The 22,363-nt window shown below is 42.9% G+C and overlaps 1 protein-coding gene across 10 annotated transcripts in view; it reads left to right on the top strand.

The window, feature by feature from the left end:
• The window catches only part of SMURF1 (SMAD specific E3 ubiquitin protein ligase 1), a 109,792-nt gene that overhangs the window by 66,587 nt on the left and 20,842 nt on the right, over window positions 1-22,363 (top strand). For 5 of the 10 annotated variants that reach the window (XM_036064870.2, XM_036064871.2, XM_078074338.1 and 2 more), the window contains exons 2-11: window positions 12,098-12,136; window positions 13,302-13,410; window positions 14,918-15,051; window positions 15,214-15,279; window positions 16,525-16,600; window positions 18,087-18,328; window positions 19,040-19,124; window positions 19,761-19,838; window positions 20,734-20,880; window positions 21,954-22,152. In XM_036064870.2, the coding sequence (XP_035920763.1) occupies window positions 12,098-12,136; window positions 13,302-13,410; window positions 14,918-15,051; window positions 15,214-15,279; window positions 16,525-16,600; window positions 18,087-18,328; window positions 19,040-19,124; window positions 19,761-19,838; window positions 20,734-20,880; window positions 21,954-22,152 (1,175 nt within the window). Of the gene's footprint in view, window positions 1-12,097; window positions 12,137-13,301; window positions 13,411-14,917; window positions 15,052-15,213; window positions 15,280-16,524; window positions 16,601-18,086; window positions 18,329-19,039; window positions 19,125-19,760; window positions 19,839-20,733; window positions 20,881-21,953; window positions 22,153-22,363 lie in introns of those variants that run through there. The other 5 variants (XM_078074341.1, XM_078074340.1, XM_078074339.1 and 2 more) reach the window with 4 other exon arrangements.

Raw genomic sequence — 22,363 nt, 5'->3', positions numbered from 1 at the left:
TCATTTCCTTCCTGACAAAGTTGAGTTTTATTTTATACTGTATAACCTTAGGAAGATAGTCCACGCTTGAGAAGTTGGTTTTAAGCAATTGCTATTTCAAAAAAAAGTTTATCTTAATTTACTTTTCTTAAACGTCAACCCCTGAGGAAGTAACCTGACGGCAAGCACTGGCGTTCTTTTTGTGCTTCATGGAATATTCTGGGTTAGAACAGGGCTCCACCTACTGTGGGTGATCACCAAACATTTGTCAAGAGGATAAATGGATTCCCTGCTCAGAAGCCGCAGCTTTTATGTACTAGCCTGACCACGGTGGGGGGTGTGTGTGTGTCAAGTTAGATGATCTTGTAAAGCCTAGCTTTCTCATCAGGAAAATGAATATAATGACAGTAACTACCTCATGGAATTGTGGTGTTGAGTAAATGCAATCGTGCATGTCGTACTTATAGTGCCAGATTACCAGGTGAGCATTCAATAAATTTTAGCTGCCGTCTTTACACTAAAGGGACTTAGATTGTATTTTTAAAGTTTCACAAAGCAACGACAAAGTTTCCAAATCTTCCAAACTGTCCCCCTTGATTCCATGGATAGGTTTCATCGGATGTTTTTGGTCAGATGGTTGCCTGGGAGATAGTCTGCCTGCCAGGGTGGTTTTGGAAGCTCATGTTGCAAAGTGCTCCTTAATTCCTGGTTGTTAAAACCACCACGCGCTTTGCAGGAGCTGAGACACTAGACGCTGGGGGCTCAAGTGCTGGAGTTAATAAATGTCATTGCGTATGGCATTTGAATGAGGACATTTGAAAGGAAAAACAAACATGTTTAGAGAGACAACATTGATAATTACCGATCTAGGAACTGATTACTTTTGGAATAGAACCTTAAATATTGAGATAAAACTGTATCTAAAAACAACCTGGGTTTTCCTGTGTTCTAAGGCAAGGAGACACACTTCCACCTATATAGTCACCCTGACCCTTGATGCCTTGGTCCACTCTCATGGTTGAAAAACATTCCATTTGGTTGATTTTAAGACAGAAACATGATCTGGAAGTAAAAGAGACTTTATTTTTTTTAAGATTTTATTTATTTATTCATGAGAGACAGAGAGAGAGAGAGACAGAGGCAGAGTTTGGAGAAGCAGGCTCCCCGCAGAGCAGGGAGCCCGATGCGGGACTCGATCCCAGGACCCTGGGATCATGACCTGAGCCGAAGGCAGACGCTTAACCAACTGAGCCACCCAGGCGTCCCAGTAAAAGAGACTTTAAATGAGATGCAGTTGCCTGGCCTGTGATGCTTGGGAAGAACTCAAACAGAAGCCAGCAGTAGCTTTGGAAATTGCTTCCCGTGAGGCTGGCTTTGTTCATTCTTCCCACAGGAAGGAGTCCTCCTCCTGTCCATTCCGCGGGGGCAAATCCAGGGTGTCAAGAAAAGCAACACTTTAAAATTTAAAAATTAAATATGTTTTTAAGGGGCGCCTGGGTGGCTCAGTTGGTTAAGCGACTGCCTTCGGCTCAGGTCATGATCCTGGAGTCTCTGGATCGAGTCCCGCATCGGGCTCCCTGCTCGGCAGGGAGTCTGCTTCTCCCTCTGACCCTCCCCCCTCTCATGTGCTTGCTCTCTCTCATTCTCTCTCTCTCAAATAAATAAATAAAATCTTAAAAAAAAAAAAATTAAATATGTTTTACATCTTCTTGGAATGCAGTGGCCTAATCAATCCCTGAAAACCATCCCTTACTATGTAAAAATGACTTTGTTCGTTAATGAGGGCTTTGTTCAAATGAAATTTCCAGATGCCCTCTCGATTTTTATTACTGTTTTTTTGACAAATACTTTATTTCTCCCTCATTGAAATATTACCTCTGGCTTGAAACTGCAGGGGAACATTTTTTTTTCCCTTGGTGTCAATCAGAGGTCCCTAATGATACCTTAAGAAATAGCATGAACTTGTTCCAAAGAGCAGGACCTGCCGGGTGGCGGTGTGCACGCGAACCTGCCGGGCATGGGGCTCCCGGGATAGCAGGCAGACACAGCACAGCCGGGGCTCCGGCAAAATGATCTCCTTCATTCATCCGTTCCTTCAAGCACGGACTCCTTTATCTCAGCAAACATTTCCTGAGCGTTTCACTTATGCCAGGCCCTGGGCTCCATGGCAGGAATGTATGTCATGGTTCAGGAGGATCATCTGTGCCTTCTTGGTGTTTATGTGCTAGTGATTAGTTAAAAAAAAAAAAGGTTATTACAAGGGGCACCGGGGTGGTGCAGTCGGTTAAGCGTCTGACTCTTGATTTCAGCTCATGTCGTGATTTCAGGGTTTTGAGATTGAGTCCCACGTTGGGCTCAGTGTGGAGCCCGCTTAAGATTTTCTCCCTCCGTCCCTCTGTCCCTCCCCCTTACATTCTCTCTCTCTCAAAAAAAAAAAAAAAAAAAAAGGTTATTACCCAATTCATTTATTCAGCAAACATTTTAAAAGTAACCTCCGTGTGCCAGGCACCGTACCAAGCTCTGGAGACAGTGGTGAATATAAAAGACACAGTTCCTTGTTCCAGTGGACACTTTTGTAAGGGAGAAACAGAGACGAAGCAGAATACAAGTAGAGGATTTAATTTTAAAGTGGTAACGGCTCTGGATGCCGCTGTGATAGCGTAATGTGGGATGGGCTAGAAGTGGAGGTGGCTACTGAATCTTTCTGAATCTTAATAATTTCACCAAGTAAGTGGGAAAAAAATGACACCTGCCCTGTGTATCTGCTTGCTGTATCCTGTAAGGAAGAGGTAGAGAATAACAGAGCTTCTGAGCCTCTAAAGTCACAAGAATGGTGTTAGTGTTGCTGCTGGTGGGGACCCAGGGTGGCAGGCAGAGGAGGAGGCAGATTCCCTAGTCCCTGGAGCCAAGCTCTGCTGGGGCTGTTGTGTGTGCGCGTTTGGGGGGTGGGGCTGGGTGGGTTGGGGGCGGGGGGCGGGCGTGTCGCACAGAGTTTCTGTCGTGGCAGCCCTGCCTCACCCTTCAGGATATGGGGGGGTACAAGCCCAACTCTGCTACACTTCCGAGTTCAAATAGGTCACACAATTTTGTCGTTTAGCTCTTAATTTAACACATTTATAGAAGACGAAGCTGCAACGCTCGGATTTTAAGCAAGGAGGTGCTTGGAAAACCCGTCCAAGGATTGTAGTTTATCAGAGTCACCCCGCCTGCCAAGCCCGTGGGGATGGCTGGTGGCTGCTAAAATGTCTTTGGGTCACTTGGACAATTTTCCCTGCAAAGAAGAAATCATTTTATCATCTGATGGTGTGTGAATAGTGGAAACGTGTGTGTGTGTGTGTCTGTAAGCTTATTGAGAAGGATCGGAAAAAGTTGTTTATTCCATGAAGCAAATAATGGCACAGAGTTCAGTTCTATATGGATTTAAAGGTTTGGACATTTTGAGTCTGTTGATGTAACTGAAATGTGGTTCCCCGCCCCCCATGCAAATTTGAAGATTTCTTAAACTGGTATGAGAGTTGACAGGTGAGTGACTCTGGTTCAGGGCCTCCAGAGTGACCTGCTGGTGACACACTGTCCAGGAAACCTTCTGCTTTGCCTTGAGCAGGGATTCTGTTTTTCTCTCTTTTTTGTACAAGCTTAAAGGATTTCCCCCTAAGTTGATAAAAAACGGTGCATTTTGGAGTTAGATGAGGTAGACCGCTGATAGTATCCATTACGTGCATATCGTGTGTTAGCAGCTATCCCACGTGGCAAATGATATTTTCTAATAGATGAACATTTTACCGAGATGTTTTAAATTATTGAAATGCCTTCATGTTCTACGTTTGTATCCCTGTTACTCTCGGGCCTTTTGTTTCTTGTTCATCAGGGTCTGTGTCGCGTGGCTGTCGAGGGGCCTGCTCCACACGAAACCCCTGTCTAAAGGGAACTTCACTTACCTGGAGGGGCAAAGCCCACCTGTGTGAAAAGTAACAACTGCTCAGCCATTTGGTTCTTAAAGTAAATAGGAAAACAGGAGGGGAGAGATTGCTGGTGGCGAGAGCAGCGATGCTCAGATCAGTCAAAACATTTCTGTAAACATGGCCTTCAACACAAAATTTCCAGCTTTTTGTTTTGCCAAGTCATTGGTGAAACTGTCACTGTTTTACCTCATTTCATTGTAGACAGGATATTGTAACGTGAAAAAATATAGAAAAGGCCTAACACCAGGACAAAGGACAGGCATTTGAGATAATTTCGTTCCATTTTTACAAAATCCCCACCATTTTGGCCTCACTTTTCCCATCTTGGCATGAGTGGAAATGTTATCATGGAGTGACTTTCCAGAAACACTGGCCTGAATGGGGCCTCACTGAGAAAAGAGCCTTGGCCTGGACTGTGAAGATGGAGCACAGCGAAAAGAGAGGACTGTTGAGTGGGTTGAGAAGCAAGAATAATTGCCTGGGGTGGGAGGAGAGGGTGACAAACCAAGCTGTGCTCTGAAGAATGGTGGGAAATACAGGTGATACTAGGGGATGGCACACTTTAGAACCCAGGGAGAAATTCAGATTTGCAGTAAAACATAACACAGAGCCGTTGGTGGAGCTTTTTGGGCCTCAGAACATGAAAATAGCATTTCAGAAGATTGATGTGGTGTCTGGACATCATGTGGCCTGGGGAGGCTTGAGGAGGGAGGGTGCCATTGCTCTTCGATTAAGCTGTGAGTCATTGAAGCTAAGAATGGGAGAATGGGTCCAAAAGGAGGGGAAAGGGCAAATTCAAGAGAAATTTAGGAGGAGGAAGAGATAGGACTCAGTGACACATGTAAGTACAGGAAGAGGGAGGGATCAAAGTGACAGAGGCTCTAGCCTTGGAGAACAGAAAAATAGTGGACGTAATGACACAAATTAGAACTTTTCTTCAGTTGATTATTATAATAAAGTACTAAATTTGTGCCATTGTGGCTTGTCCTGGGGGGTGGGGGAAACCACAAGTAGTGTTTTCGGGAAACTGCTTTTGTCGAGGACCTGGTAAAGAGGTTGTCTTACTAACTGAATCTACCTCAAGTTAGCGCTTCCCTCCCATGTATTTTCAGATGCAAAGTGAGCATTATGTAATTTGCTCTTACTTATCCCCAACATTAGGAAATTCTGGCATGTGATTATGAAATCATGGGATGTAAGAGACATGATGTGTCCAAAGTGGAGGGGCACCTGAAAGTCGGGAGTCAAAGCAACCAGGCAGTGGTCTACGCCGAGAGAAATAGGCTTCATTTTCTGTTGTATCCTCAGAAGCTCACTCAGAATTGGTGTCTCTGGATAGAGTGGGATTTTACCCTGTGATAAATTACACTTTATCATTTTATCTCCTAGAGTGGACAAGATTACAGAATTATTCTAGTAGGAGAAATCATAATTCCCTTAACCAAACCAGATTCAGTATGGCCCTAAATGATCTTAGCACAAAATGGAGGCAAGGTTATCTTTGCTGACACTATTGATGTCCACATTGTCCACTTTATGATGTAATCAAATTCCACTGGAATGAGCCTTAAATTAAAGCATTGTGTCTTGTGAATATGAACATAGATTCATCTTTTTGGGATGTGAGCAGAATTCTTCCAGTCAAAAGCAGCCCAGCACCAGCACCTTAGAAAAACGAGGGCCGGGAGCTAGTGGATAATGTTTGAGGCTGAAGAGGTGAGGTAGGTCGGGGTTAGAGCGTGACAGGGCTGGAGTTTTGCAGTGGGAAGCCAGTGTGGAAGGAGGCAGGAGATTTAAATTTTGAAAAGGTTACTAGGTGACGGCTGATGTTGGGGACTTGAACAAGGGTGGAGATGGTGAGGAGTCAAGACATTTGAGAGAGATTGAGAAGTAAAAGCACGACACATAGATTTCTGGCTTGTGCAACTGATGGGTGTAGCTGATGATCTCTGAAGTAATGCATCCTGGGAGAGGACCAGGTTTTCAGGCAGAGTGGGAAGATTTCAGCTTTAGTTTTGGACATTTGAGTTTGATGTGAGAGCCTTTGAGACATTCAAACTGGGGGAAAGAAAAGAGAAGTTGAAGGAAACAACATCGCAGGTCCATTTGAAGAGAGTTGAAAAAGATGGCTGATTTTAAATTAATGTAAGAAAATTAATAGCTTGCCTATATCCAAGTAACAGAAAATGCAGTGAAAGGAACATTCCCATTCACAATATTACCAAAAATCACTTAAGCATAAACCCAATTAAAATTGTGGGAAACTTTTATGAAATACTTTAAAACCTCACTTAAGAGCATTAAAGAAGAATTGATCAATGTACTACATTCAAGAATGTGAATACTCAGTATTGTAAAGAGATAAATTCCCTCCAATTTATTTATTAAGTAATTTTTTTAAACTTCTCAAAATGATTCTAAAGTTCAGTGGGAATACTAAGCATGTGAAAGTAGCCAGGAGAATCCTAAGCAAAGAATTAATGACAAGATTTCAGGGTCATAAATTTTCTGCTTACACATTTCCAAGTTTTCATTTTTTGTAAGTATTACTTTTGTAATTACAGAAACAAAACAGTAGCAGGAGCTGTAATAAATTATGATCTATCCATGAAAGAGACTAAAGAGAGAGAAAGTGTGTGTGTGTATGTGTGTGTGTCCATCCCTTGGGAAAGAAAGAAATATTATAATGAAGGGAAGATATTACTACTGACTATATAGAAATAAAAAGGATTATCAGGGGATACTGTAGACACCTGTATGCCAACAAATTGATAACCGAAGTGAAATTGACAAGTTTCTAGAAAGACACAAACTACCAAAGGTGATTCAAGAAGAAATGAAAAATCTGAGTAGACCTATAAAAAGTAAAGAGATTGGATTAGTAATTGAAAACACTTTCCACAAGGTAAAGCTCAGGCCTAGGTGGCTTACTGGCAACTTCTACTAAATGTTAAAGAAAAATAAATACCATTTCTTCACTTAAAAAAAAAAAAAAGAACAAGAGTGAACACTTCTCAACCCATTTTATGAAGTCAATATCACCCCGATTAAAAAAAAATCTATAGACCAATATCCATTATGAATATAGACAAAAATTTTTTGACATACTACTAGCAAACTGAATACAGCAGGACATAAAAAGATTATGCACCATAACCAAGTAGAATTTATCTCAGAATGCAGGGTTGGTTTACCATCTGAAAATCAATGTACTATATCATACCAATGGATGCAGGACAAACACTAAGTGATCATCTTAGTAGATGCAGAAAAAGTATTTGGCAGAATCTAACAGTGCTTCATGATAAAAACACTCAAGAAACTAGGAACAGAAGGAAACTTCCTAAGCCAAGTATAGGGCATCTACGAAAACCCCCCCAGCTAACATCATACTCAATGGTTGAAAGTCTGAGATCAGGACCAAGATTAAATGCCCACCCCTGCTATTCAGGATTGTATTAGAGGTAGTGGGTATGAGAAATTAGTTAGGCATGAGAAATTAAAAAAAAACCAAACAAACCCAAAAAACATCCAGATTGGAAAGGAAGAAGTAAACTATATCTTCAGGTGGTATGATCTTTATACAGAAAATTCAAAATAATAAAAGTATTAGAGCTAATAAATGAGTTCAACAAAGTTTCAAGATACAAGTTGAATATACAAAAGTCAATTGTATTTCTGTACACTAGAAATGAATAATCTGAAAATATAATTAAGGAAACCGTTCCATTTGCAATAGCATCCAAAAGATTAAAGTACTTAGGGGGGCACCTGGTGGCTCAGTCGGTTAAGCATCTGCCTTCCACTCAGGTCATGATCTCAGGGTCCTGGGATCAAGCCCCACATCAGGCTCCCTGCTCAGTGGGGAGTCTGCTTCTCCCTCTCTCTCTGCCTCTTCCCCTCCCGTCGTGCTGTCTCTTTCTCTCTCTCTCAAACAAATAAATTAAAAAATTTTTTAAATGATTAAAATACTTAGAAATATGTTTAATAAAAGAAATACAGAACTTATATTCTGAAAATTACAAAACAAAGTTAAAGAAGACCTAAATGAATGGGGGGGTGGCATCCCATCTTCATGGAGTAGAATATTTAAGATTGTTAGGATGACACTACTCTCCACGTTTCCTGCAGATTCAGTGAAATCCTTATTAAACTCCAGGCTGGCTCTCCCCTTCTCCCCCAAATTAACAAGCTGATCGTAAAACTCATGACAATTTGACAGATCCAGAATAGCTAAAACAATCTTGAAAAAGAACAAAGTTGGAGGACTCATGCTTCCTAATTTCTAAATTTACTACAAAGCTATGGTAATTACTGTGGTCTGAATTTTGTGCCCCTCCCCCCAAAAGGAGGCAGTATTAGTAGGTGGGGCCTTTGGGGGAACTTAAGTCATGAGGTGGAACCTTAATGAATGGGATTAGGATCTTATAATAGAGATTCCAGAGAGATCCCTAGCCCCTTCTGCTGAGGATTTATAAGAAGTCTGCATACCCACCAAACTGTGCTGGCATCCCGATCTCAGACTCAAAACTGTGAGAAGTAAATGTTTGCTGTTTATAAGCTACCTGATTATTGTATTTGGTTATAGTAGCCTGAACAGACTAAGACAGTAATCAAGACAGTGTGATCATGGCATGAGGAGAGACATACAGATCAGTGGAATAGATTGAAGGACCACAAATGAGCTCTCACATTTACAGGGACTTAATTTTTAGCAAGGGTCTAGACAAGTCAATGGGGAAAGAGTAGTCTTTTTTTTTTTTTTTTTTTTTTTTAAAGATTTTATTTATTTATTTGAGAGAGAGAGAGCACATGGGAGGCAGGAGGGTCAGAGGGAGAAGCAGACTCCCCGCTGAGCAGGGAGCCTGATGCGGGACTTGATCCTGGGACTCCAGGATCATGACCTGAGCCAAAGGCAGACGCTTAACTGACTGAGCCACCCAGGCACCCGGGAAAGAATAGTCTTGTCAACAAATTGTGCTGGTACAACTGGATATCCACCTGCCAAGGAATGAACTTGGACCCCTTCTTCACATCACACTCAGAATAGATCATAGGCTAAATGTCTAGTTAAGAGTTAAAAGTGTAAAAAAGCTAAAAGTATTAAAGCCATTAGAAGAAAATATAGGAGTAAATCTCTAACACCATTGGTTAGGCAAAGCCTTCTTAAACATGACACCAGAAGCACAAGCAACCAAAGAAAATAGATGCATTGGACTTTTCTCAAAATTAAAAACTTTGTTGCTTCAAAGAACACCATCAAGAAAGTGAAAACCCACAGAATGGGAGAATATTTGCAAATCCTATATCTGATGAGAATATCTTATCTATAGATATCTATATATTTAGAATAAAGAATTCTCACAGAAAGGGGCAAAAATCACCCAATTAAAAAAAGGGCAAAAAATTTTATTTTTTAAAAAGATTTTATTTATTTATTTGACAGAGAAAGACACAGCGAGAGGGAACACAAGCAGGGGGAGTGGGAGAGGGAGAAGCAGGCTTCCCGCCGAGCAGGGAGCCCGATGCGGGGCTCGATCCCAGGACCCTGGGATCATGACCTGAGCCAAAGGCAGACGCTTAACGACTGAGCCACCCAGGCGCCCCAGGCAAAAAATTTTAAATAGAAATTTCTCCAAAGATGATTTACCAATAGCTAATAAGCACATGAAAAGATGCTCCAAGTCATTAGTCATCAGAGAAATGCAAATTAAAACCACAGAGATGAAAAACCACAGAGACAGACATTAACAAGTATTAGGGTGTGGAGAAATCGGAGCCCTCAGACGCTGCTGGTGGGACAATGAAATAGTGCAGATGCTGTGGAAAACTGTCCGGCACTTGCTCAAAATGTTAGATGTAATGCCTCAGAGGTTCCCAACAAGAGAAAGAGAATCTAGGTTTACACCACAGCTTGTATGGCATTATTCATAATAGCCAAAAACTGGAAACAATCCAGATGTCTCTGAGCTGATGAATGGATCAAGAAAATGCGGTCTATCTGTACGATGGGGTATCAGTTATGAAAAGGAACGAGGTACTGATTCATGCTACAACATGGGTGAACTTTAAAAACACGCACAGCAGAAGAAACCAGTCACAAAATGCCACATACAGTATGATTCCATTGATATGAACTGTCCAGAAGGCAAATCCACAGAGACGTAAAGTAGATCAGTGGTTGCCTAGGAGTAGGGTGAGGGGTAGTTGAGGAGTAACAGCTAATGGGTATGAAATCTCTTCTGGGGGATGAGGAAAATGTTTTAAAATTGATTGCAGTGGTTGTGCAACCCTGTGAATATACTAAAAACCATTGAATTATATGCTTTAAATAGATGAATTGTATATGAATTATATCTGATAAGGCTGTTGTATAAAAATATACTGAGTGAAAAGTTTGCAGAACAATATACATGAATATACATAAAATAATATGTTTGTCATAAAACACTATATTCTTTTTTTTTTTTTTAAAGATTTTATTTATTTATTTATTTGAGAGAGAGAGAATGAGAGACAGCATGAGAGGGAGGAGGGTCAGAGGGAGAAGCAGACTCCCTGCCGAGCAGGGAGCCCGATGCGGGACTCGATCCCGGGACTCTAGGATCATGACCTGAGCCGAAGGCAATTGCTTAACCAACTGAGCCACCCAGGCGCCCCAAAACACTATATTCTTAAAAATTGGCAAAATTTGTGAAGTGCTGGAAAAGTGACATTGGTGTATTTTCCCTTGCGATGGTAGCTTTAATCATGTAACAGAGCTGGTGACAAAATTTCTTCACAGTACCTGGTGCCACCTCGTTATTAAAGTAATAATAACATTTATTATATTCTCTCTATATGCCAACATTGTGCTAAATTATTTTTTTTTTTTTTAGGATTGATTTACTTATTTTAGAGAGAGAGCAAGAGAGCATGATCGGGAGGGGCAGAGGGAGAGGGAGAGAGAATCTCTACTCTTAGCATGGAGCCCAGCGATGGGCTCCATCTCATGACCTTGAGATCATAACCTGAGCTGAAACCAAGGACGCTTAACTGACTGAGCCACCCAGGTGCCCCTGTGCTAAATTCTTAATATGCATTTTTTCATTTATGTTTCACAACACTTGATGGTGGCCCCATATTTTCTATCTTCTCCCTTGCTTTCTGTTATCTAGCATTTGCAAAATTGTGTTATTTATCTGAATGTCCAAAGTGCAGTTCCTTTCGTTGCTGTTAGCAGTAGCTATAAGGTAAATATTGTAGGTCTTTTTTTTTTTTTTTTAAAGATTTTATTTATTTATTTATTTGACAGAGACACAGCGAGAGAGGGAACACAAGCAGGGGAAGTGGGAGAGGGAGAAGCAGGCTTCCTGCTGAGCAGGGAGCCCGATGCGGGGCTCGATCCCAGGACTCTGGGATTATGACCTGAGCCGAAGGCAGACGCTTAATGACTGAGCCACCCAGGTGCCCCAAATATTGTAGGTCTTAATTTGAATTGGCATTCGTGTGATCCTGTGCAGTCGTAAGAGCATGTTGATAAATTTATCTCTGTATGTTTAACATTTAAAGTTTAAATTAAAACATATTTGTTACAGTTGATTCCCAATTGGAGGAGAAAATACTTTCTAGTTACTTGTCAGGTTTTTTGTTTAGTGTAGTACTAAACTTGAAAGATAATCATTGGCAGAGATAATTTCTAGATTTTTTTTTTCCCCATTGCAAATACAGATTTGTGTCTCAGTCGTTTGTGCTGCTGTAACAAAATACCATAGGCTACGTGGCTTAAGTAACATCTATTTCTCACAGTTCTGGAGGCTGGAAAAGCCTAAGATCAAGGCGCTGGCAGATGTGGGTCTTGGTGAGGGCCCTCTTGTGGCATAGAGATGGCCACCATCTTGCTGTGTCCTCTCATGGAGAGCAGAACGAGAGCAAGCTTTAGGGTCTCTTCTTGTCAGGGCACTAATCCCACCATGAGGGCCCCACCCTGATGACCTCATCTAAACCTGAGCACTTCCTAAAGGTCCCACCTCCAAATGCCATCACATTGGGGTTAGGGCTTTGACATTAATTGGGGGCCAGTTAGGGGAGGGGGCAACACAGTCCAGTCCATAGCAACTAGTTGTGCTGAACATCTTCTCCATAAATGCTAACCCTAGATTTCTGTTTGTTTTCAGTATTATGTGCCAAGAACCTTGCAAAGAAAGACTTCTTCAGTAAGTACACACCCGCTTTTGCTCTCTTACAATATTAATATTCCTCACATGTCTTTTGCAATGTAAACTTTTTAAAAACCCCTGGGTATATTCCCTGGAAGAGTTGTGCCCTTTGCCGAGTAGATCCCTGCTTTGACCAGCTTCATTTCCAAGTTGACTACAGTGCAGAGTCTCCTTAGCTGCTAGGCACGGAGTTTATAACTCATACAAGAACACGCTCTCTCTCACTCCCTGTTCCAGCCGCACCCTGTTTTCTGTCTTTCCACCCATGAATACATTGCTTTCTGCTGGATGGAGTACTCTCAGCTCAAATACACACAAGACATTTCTTCTATAAAATAGCTGGGTTTGAATCAAATTGTTAGTCAAATTTTAGAAATTAAATCACATTTTGAAAGCCTCATAATGAAAGGAAGTGTAAAAAAAAAATAAAAGTGGAAAAGATAGAATGAGAGGATCCTTTTCTGCAGGAAGAAATCACCCCTTAACTTAAAAAAATTCACTTACTATAAAGTAGGTGCCTGTAGCATGAATTTTTCACTCTTTCTGATCCTCACAAGAGTGCTGCTCAGTTCTTAAGTGGTATTATTCACACTTTAAACTTAGGCTTACAGGCTTTATTCAAGTAGCTAGGAAGCTCGGGAGTAGTGGCCCCCATCCAGGTGTATCTTTAAAGCCCTAACGTTGCCACCTCTCCGATTGTATAAATCCGTGTGATTCATAACGCCAGCCTTTAGGAACCTACCTGACTTGGTGAACACTCGTGTCCGTAGATAAACTAGACAAAGATCAGTAAACAAGATTTCTAGGTATTATTTTTTAGAAAGTTTAAATACAATTAATTATAGACCCCTTTTCTTCCATTTAGTTAGCACACTTAGTGATCATCAGAAAGGAAATTTTGAACTTAAACCTATTTTTTATCGTTTTCTAGCCTCTCAAAATCTGAGAGTGCTGTCATACTGGGTTGCCTCTCTTAGGAAGCTAACTAGCAATAACTTATTTTGCTGATCAAACTAACCCTAAATTAGAGAGTAAAATGCACCAGGGTAATCTTCACTAAATTAGATGATCTTGAAGCTCTCTGTAGCCTGTAAGACCATGTTCTGTGTCCCATGGATGGATCTGTAGTCTCATCCAGGTGTGGCTGTCCCCTCTCCTCTAGGACTCCCTGATCCCTTTGCAAAGATTGTGGTGGACGGATCTGGGCAGTGCCACTCAACGGACACTGTGAAAAACACGTTGGACCCCAAATGGAACCAGCACTACGATCTGTGAGTTGAATATTCTATAAGCCATTTGGGGAGCCCCAGGAAAGTAGGTATCTAGCTTTTAAGAGAAGCATTTAATAATAAAGATAAAAATGATTTACTAATTTCTTATTGATAACAAAAGTGGATGGCCAAATGGATACATATTGCCTAATTTTAGAATCCGTATACTTGGAAGTTCTTATGTTTGACATTTTCATGGATTTTTATGGTTTGCTTCCATTACTGTGGTTTTCAAACTTTTCTGTCTCCTGGCCATGCTAACAGGAAAAAAGGGGCCATGGTTCAGGTCCTCTATATGCTACTCTTTTTTGTTTTTTGTCTTTTCCAGTGAAACTCTAAACCTGGTTGTAGAGCTTTATTTTTTTTAAAAGATTTTATTTATTTATTTGAGAGAGGGAGAATGAGAGAGATCATGAGTGGGGGAGAAGAGTAAAGGGAGAAGCAGGCTCCCTCTGAGCAGGGAGCCTAATGTGGGACTTGATCCCAGGACCCCGGGATCATGACCTGAGCTGAAGGCAGACGTTAATTAATTAATTAATGCATTATTTTGGGGGCGTCTGACTGGCTCAGTCGGTGGAGCGTGAGACTCTTGACCTCGGGGTTGTGAGTTCGAGCCCCATGTTCGGTGTAGAGATTACTTGCGAATAAAATCTTCTATTATGCAAACAAATAAATAAATAATAAATAAAATTTATTATGCAAGTATGTGTTCTATATATTTCCATCTTTTAAAATGCCACTTTTTAGTACAAGTAGATCTTCTACAAGAGTAAATATAGTTTGGTATGGTTGAATCTCTTTCAGCCTATGCAACCATCAGACAATTTCTTACCTTCATTCCTAAAATGGATTGCAGCTTGAAAACCACTGTTTTATATCCACCTACATTTTCGTGTCCCTGCTGAGAAATTTTCATTGAAGGAACCTGGAGTGATTCTTGGTTTTGTATGATACAGATTGCACGGAGTTTGGGTGGGATTTTTAGTAACTGGATTCCAAGACTCATTGCAGTTACCCTCAAGAATCCCAAGTGACTTGGAAGGTGGTGGTCACTCCTCATCCCGAAAGCTGCCCTCTGGTTAATTTGCATGGAGAGTAGGTGGGGGTGTGATGTCTGAGTTAGTGCTCTGTAGGGTGCTTCGGGTGGATCTGAGGGTTTCTAAGTAGCCCTTGGTGCAAACTGGTATTCTACATTAAAGCCTGATTAGTGGGAATTTAGGAATCCTCTCATTGTTCTTTGGAACTATGCAAATATAGCAAATCTCTGTTCTCATATTATCATCACGATGTAGGTAGGTCCATTTGCGTCTTCCATAACTGGCTGTAGTCCTTCTCCCAGACCATCGAAGTGAGTCAATGTGTATTTATCGAGTGCCTGTTAGATGCGGACTAGAGAGCCCCCATTACGTGAAAAGGACTCTTTTGTACTAACAAGTCAATCAGATTAAATCTCAGCGGGCTATCCTAATTCAGAAAGACAATTAAAAAGGAGTTTGCCTGTTTTCAGGTATGTTGGGAAAACGGATTCTATAACCATCAGCGTGTGGAACCACAAGAAGATCCACAAGAAGCAAGGGGCTGGCTTTCTGGGCTGCGTGAGGCTGCTCTCCAACGCCATCAGCAGATTAAAAGATACCGGATGTAAGAACCAAATGCTTTCCTGCCTCTCAATACAACTGAAGAAGGCTTATGAGGCATCTTTTTTTTTTTTTTTTTTCCCTTTTGAATACTGAAATAGACAATTCCTGCCTTCCTCCCTAGTTACCATTTCCCTGGGTTAAGTTTTGAATTGTTTGTTTGCAGACCAGCGTTTGGATCTATGCAAACTAAATCCCTCAGATACTGATGCAGTTCGTGGCCAAATAGTGGGTAAGAACTTTCTCATCTGTATAAAGAGATGCTTTTACAGACTTTAACATTCAGCGCTTCATCAGCGAGAAAGCACACACGGGCACTGACAGTGGTGACAGATTTCAAAGGACAAGCCACATCCGGGGCCATCTTTTCAGCACTAAAAATGCTCATCTTGTGTGGTTTCATTATTTTATCGAATTCCCTTCATCCCGCCATCCCAAGTTGAGTTACAATGACTAGGCTCCAAAAACATTTCGGGTTATAATTTCAAATATAATTTTAAGCACCTCATTCATGGCCGATTAATTTGTCATTGTCCCCTCCAAGCGTTTATGATAAGAGTGGTGGCCACACATGCGAGGGCTAAGAACTAGTTTCTCTGGGAAGACCTATCGTGTATGTATGTACAAAGGAAGGATGACTTCGGAAGACTTCCATGTAATAGGGATTTTATAGAGTTAGGATTGAAGTATGGAGGAGGAAAAAAAAAATCAAATGTGCTAAAGTTACAAGCCTTGACTGGAGGTATCCCATTGGAAGCGCTCCGTCAAGTGGCTTGTTCTGTTATCCATCCCATCTTATTAGCATTTTAGGGTAATTCCAATGTTGACTATATGCATTGCAAGGAGGCGGAGAAAACGTAGTATTTCAGCAGCATACCAGAGTGAGTTAGGACACCAAATCTTTCGGGCATTGTCTTGAAGAGACTTGACTCAAATGAACAGTGGGTACGCATCATGAAAACTGTCATAATGAGAAAGTTCTCACTTAATGCTTTTCTGTTTGTGATTTCTTTTTCTCTGTGGAGTGGTGTGCCAGGGGGAAAACGAATAACTAGAAGCAACTTTATAAATGTCTTTGTTGTTCATAGTAGGGATAGAGGATAAATATTTAAATTCATCTAGACTTCGCAGATACTGGAAGTGCTCTCTGTGTCCTTATTAAAGATCTTCTTTAAAAATGAGGTAACTTAGAGGAAGCGACTGTTGTGAATCTGTTATTTTTATGGGGTGGGTGAAAACACAGCACCCCCTTCTCCATATTTACCAGGAATGTTCCAAGCAGTATGCAGGGGCATGCAGCTCATGGAGTAAATGCTTCATACTCGAGAGCCTAGGAGTAGATATGTTTCTGTATATATATGTGCCTTGCTTTGTATAATAATATTATACATAAGTTACACATTCGCAATGGCTCACTGTATGACAGTTGTATGAAATGCCACTGGATTTTAATGCAAGACGTTCTTTTCTGTTTTAGTCAGTTTACAGACACGAGACAGGATAGGCACTGGAGGCTCTGTGGTAGACTGCAGAGGACTTTTAGAGAACGAAGGGTACGTATCCCCCTGCTGGTGCCCGCTCACGTCTCTGCTGCCTTGGGCTCTCGTGCTTCCTGAAAGTAGCCCTCACACCTTTGTGCTAACGGCTTGACATGCAGGAAAAGACTTTGGGATACAGGCGGGGTCCGGTTTCCCTGTTTATAAAGGAGGCTGTACATATTAGTGGGGTCGCGCCCACAAGACTCGGGAGCCAACTGAAAGAGATTTTCACTGGCCAAAGAGTTGAGCGTCATTAAGAGTTATAACTACAATGGATAAAAACACATCAAATATATCAAAAATTCTTGAGTTTATAACACTGAGCAAAAAAAAGCCCTAAAACACTTAAAAAAAACAAAACAAAACAAAACCTTAAGAACTCATTGGTCACAGTCACAGTTTTGCGATCCCCATGCCTTAATGGAGCTGGGCAGTAATCATTAATAGTTGCTTAAAGACCACAAAAGAGAGGTAATCTGACATTAACACACCTCTTGGAAATCCAGAGGATGGAGGAATGTGCTGCCCAGCCCCCCAGGAAGGCCCTAAGCAGCATTCAAAAGGGGGCGCTCTGCAGAGTACGGAAGACAGCTCCATCTTCGACAGCTACATCGCAAGAGAAATAAAAAGGAGGGGAATCTACAAATTAATAATAACAGAGACTTAAGAGACATACCTACTAAATGCAGTGTGGGGACCTTGTTTAGATCCCGATAAATGAGACTACTGACTGGAGAAATTTGGACACTGGTATTTGATGATATTAAAAAAATCAGTGTCCCTTTTTTTTTTTAGTTGTGATTATGGAAGAAGTCCTTATCTTCTTGAGATATATGCTGAAATATTTAAGGATGAAATCAATCACTCTGAGATTGGTTTCAAAATAATCCAGTGGAGGGGGGAGAGTGGAGGAGTAGCTGGGAGCCAGTCATTGTTGGGGGGGGGGTGGTTATGGAGATAGTCTCTCAATTTGTATATGTTTGAAAGTTTTCGGTGTAAGATGTTTTTAAAAAATACTTGTGAAAGGAATAGCCTATTAAGGTAAATTGTCTTCAGAATTGTTCAGGAGGTAGAGACGTATGTTAGAGAGTACTTAAAGTCATTGCAGTACTTTATATAACCAGGAGTTCTATTACAGAGTAAGGTAACAAGGAAAATGGAGTATTTGGATTTGATTTTAAACAAGAAAAATGAAATCTCATTTCACGAGCTTCTTAGAGTGCAAGGTTGGGTTTTCCAGTCATTCAGCTCTCCCCGAGGATGGCTTCCTGCACGTGGCCTTGGGGGCACTTGACATATGGCTTCCTTTGGCTGCTTGTGCCTCATGAAGAAGTCTGTCTTTCTGTTTGAATAAGACAGAACAAAATTTGTACAAGTAGGCACTGGGGGCATCTCGATTGAGGGAAAGCACAGTAAGCGGGTGTGGGGGCACCGCGGTCGGTTTTTAGGCGCTTGTCTCGGACTGGGGTCCCCATGTGCACTGTGCCCCTCTCCTTTCCAGAACCGTGTATGAAGACTCAGGGCCTGGAAGGCCACTCAGTTGCTTCATGGAGGAGCCGGCCCCTTACACAGACAGTACCGGTGCTGCTGCGGGGGGAGGGGACTGCAGGTTCGTGGAGTCCCCAAGTCAAGATCAAAGACTCCAGGCGCAGCGACTCCGAAATCCCGAGGTCCGGGGGTCACTCCAGACGCCTCAGAACCGACCCCACGGCCACCAGTCACCAGAACTGCCCGAAGGCTATGGTGAGAGAATCTGCCCCGCCGTCCCACGTGGAGACTGCCGTGGCTCCCCGTTGGAGCCGTTTGTAGGGACTTGTCCATGCCCTAACTGCTGACGTTGGCAAAGCCGTGCCATAGGACGGCTGTGTCAGAATAAAGACAAGTAAAGAAGGTGGTGATAACTCATGAATTTGTCAGCAATTGCTCCACTCTCCCAGTTTAGCAATCGTGTGAAAATTTTAGGCAAATGAAGACCAAAAAAAATGCAAGATGATGTGTGGGCTGGATGAGGGTACTTGTGGCGCTCTGTGATGTGAATGTGGGAAGGACAGTGCTGGGTACGAGGGAAACGGGAGCATCTGACCGCCCCAGAGAGGAGAACCCAGGGAAGGAGGAATGTAATGGAGAGGTGCACATGATAGCAGACATGAGAGCGGCCAGAGGTGCCTGGGGTCAGGGGGAGGTCAGTACCCAGGTGGATACACATCCAGCGCCTCACGGGGTGTGGCCGGGGAAGGGGAGCACCGCTCTGCAGGGGGGAGCAGGGCGAGCCGCCCAAATACGCGCACAGGGCTTGTGAAGTGAGCTGGTCCGGCAGAAGCTCACCGCTGTCCTCTCGTCTCCGTGATTCAAAAGAAAACCCAGAGGAAGCTTAGGCTCTGTGCTGAGAAGATTCTTGGACAACTCTTCTTGGAATTGACCCTAACTAACCACCGCCTCTGGTTTCTCACGCAGAACAAAGAACAACGGTGCAGGGCCAAGTTTACTTTTTGCACACACAGACTGGAGTCAGCACATGGCACGACCCCAGGATACCAAGGTGAGTTTTCTAGACTGCGCACAGTCAGAGCCCTTTCTCCAGCAGTTTCGGGGGGACTTCCTCCCCCCACCCCCGCTGCCGCCCCTCTGCTGATTGATAGCACCCCTTGGGCTGGAAGAAGCTTGGCAGCGCAGAGAGGATGAGTCACAGGGGCTTGGACTCAGGCTCTCTGGGTTGGAGTCCCAGCTCTGCTGCCCCCTTGAGACTCCTTTTGGTACCTGGGCACCGGCTGTTGGCACACAAGTGGGTCCTTGAGAGAGCAGGCCTGATCTTGAAATCAGTTCACGTAACTGGAAAGACCCTTGCCCCTAGATGAAATCAGATGTGCTCTTGCTTGAAAAACCAATGAGCCCTTCAAGGTGTGTTGCTGTCATTTTCATCTAAAAATAAGCAATGGATGAAATGATAGGATGGCTGGGGTTTGCTTCAAATAATCGGGGCTGGGGGTGGGAGCGAGTAGGGGCGTGTTTGAAATAGGTGGACAGTGAGTTGGTAATGGTCGAAGTGGGTTATTCATTAATGGTCTCTCTCTACTTTTGTATGTGCTGAAAATTTTCCATCAGAAAACGTTACAAAGGAAATATAAAGACTCTATTACCCTTTCTCTCTTCTACTTTACTGTCCCTATTGCCTCAGTCCCTTGGGGACCATTCCTGGGGGAGATGAAGCTTTTCTATACGAATTCCTTCTACAAGGCCATACATCTGAGCCCAGGTCAGAGAGACCCCCACCCCTCCCCCATCCCATAATGGAGTTGTTTCTTTTCTTTTTTCTTTGTTTTGCTTTCCTTTTCAAAATTTGTTTTGTTTTGTTTTAGAATAGCATTACTACCTAATAACATTTTTAGTAATGCTCATTTCCTTTCTATTCATAATTTGTTTCATCTGAGAACAAGCTTCCTGTCGCTGACTTTCCGAGTCTCTGTTGAATTTCAGATTCATTATCTATAATTAGAATGGAAATGTTACCTGCAAATGAATGAGGTGTCTCTTTAGTCCCCACTGTAAGAAATGTCAGGTTTTGTGCTAATTAGACAAGCGACCTGGTCAGTGATGTTGTGTTCCCATGTGACTGGACTGTATTGAAATCACTAAGCGCAAGGTTAGGATCAGAGCCCCCTAAATAAAGCATGAGGATGCCGCTCTCCGGCGCACCTGCTCAGAACTGAGAGATTTCGAAGGCATGTTACTATGTCCCCTTGAGCTTTACACTCGGGCTTCTGGGAGCTTTTCAGTGAAGACACCTCTGTAACCTTGGAGCATTTAATTTAGCTCGTAAATTCAGAGAGTTTTCCGACAGCAGTCAGCCGCTTCCTGCTACTTGGCCCTCTTTCGTGTAAGAAATGCTCTTCCCCGGGTGGACCAGGTTCCCCATTGCGGTTATAGGCTCCGAGGGTTCTTTTTCTCTCTCGGGTGTCGCTGCCACTTGAGGCACAGAGGGCTGGACTCGGTGGGAGTTTGGCGTAAGTAGCACCATGACTGTCCCTCTTAGTGAAACTGGGCCATGGCCGCATTGATCAGGGACTCCTGTGGCTCCTCTCGCTGAAGTTTTGGTCTTATGCCTCCACGCGCAGATGGACAAACCTCTCTGTTATCTTCCATTTTGGTAGAGACCTTAACAGTGTGAATTGTGATGAACTTGGACCACTGCCACCAGGCTGGGAAGTCAGAAGTACAGTTTCGGGGAGAATATATTTTGTAGATCATAATAACCGAACCACTCAGTTTACAGACCCAAGATTACATCACATCATGAAGTAAGACTTTCATAAAATCTTTGTTGACCTCTTACATTTATAATGTAATATTTTCTACTAATATTTCTCTTAATTTATCTACTGCCTTGTGTGTTAGTGGAGAATAAGTTAAGTAAAATATGATAAACAATTGGTGGACAGGTGCATATCTCAAGCTCTCAAGTAAGCTGTGAGCTGTTCTGAGCTGTATTGTTGCCCCCTTTTCTTGCTTGCAGCCTCAGTGAAATTCACCCAAACGGCAGTCTTAGCTCCATTCTCGAAGCTTCCACACGTGGCTCTCTGAGGAGTGCATGGCCCTTAGAGCGAGGGGCAGTGAAATGAGGCTTTTCCTTAGTGCCTGTTCGTCACCACCCAGGAGGGCTGCCGTAGTCGGCAATGCTCCTCACCGGAGCCTTTTCCTGTGCCCGTCATTCCCGGACAACTTGGAACTGGGAATTACCTTGGATCCCACGTTCAGTGTCCCGGGTTTGTTGTGTTCTCTAGAACGTAAGAGCCCACGTAGCCCTTTTCATTGACAGCTGACATTGGGGGCAGAAATGCCACTTCATCCCTCTGCTCCTCCTAGGCCTTGATTTTACTGGAATTTTGTGAGTGGGCTTAGAAATGTCTTGGTTGTGAAACTGAGGAATGGTTCCCAGTAGGCTGCTCTCGCATTGTTTGCCCCCCTTTATGATAATCGGCTTGTGAAATTTTTCATGTCAGCTCCATGCAATTCTAGCCACCGAGGCGCATCTCCTAGTGCATCGGTCAGTCTCTCAGAGACATACTAGATGCATGATAAATTATCGCAATTTCTCCTTTTATTTATAGCAGTGAGGATGGGTGGGATAAGCAGTGGCTTGGAATTGGGGTATCTTCTTGACTTAGGACATATCTAGACTTCTCTATTTAGGCCAGTGGTGGACACTGTCAGTGTTTACATATCTTTGTACGTGGTTATGTCAGCAGAGAGAACATTTCTTCTTGAAGTTCTGTGTAACGAACTCTCAGCTGCTTGCTATGGGGGGGCCCTTGCTTGCAGCTCCCTTGGCCGCTGCTTTTGGAGTGACCTTGATGCTTGTCTTCTCCTCAAGTCACCAGTGCCAACTAAAGGAGCCCAGCCAGCCGCTGCCATTGCCCAGCGAGGGCTCTGTGGAAGACGAGGAGCTTCCTGCCCAGAGATACGAAAGAGATTTAGTCCAGAAGCTGAAGGTCCTCAGACACGAACTTTCACTTCAGCAACCCCAAGCCGGTCATTGCCGCATCGAAGTATCCAGAGAAGAAATATTTGAGGTATGGGATTCAGTGCAACCAGCAGTGAGGCACAGACGGTTCAACCCTGTTAACAGACAGTGAGTTCTTTCTGTTTGGTGTTTCAGGTCTTGATTTTTTTTTTTAAAGATTTTATTTATTTGAGAGAGAGACAAAGACAGCGAGAGAGAGCAGGAGCGGGGAGGACAGGGAGAAGCAGGCTCCCCGCTGAGCAGGGAGCCCGATGTGGGGC

This window comes from Halichoerus grypus, chromosome 6 (assembly GCF_964656455.1).
Source record: "Halichoerus grypus chromosome 6, mHalGry1.hap1.1, whole genome shotgun sequence".
NCBI lineage: Eukaryota > Metazoa > Chordata > Mammalia > Carnivora > Phocidae > Halichoerus > Halichoerus grypus.
The sequence above is the reverse complement of the archived record's forward strand: the minus strand, read 5'-3'. Positions and strand labels throughout refer to the sequence as shown.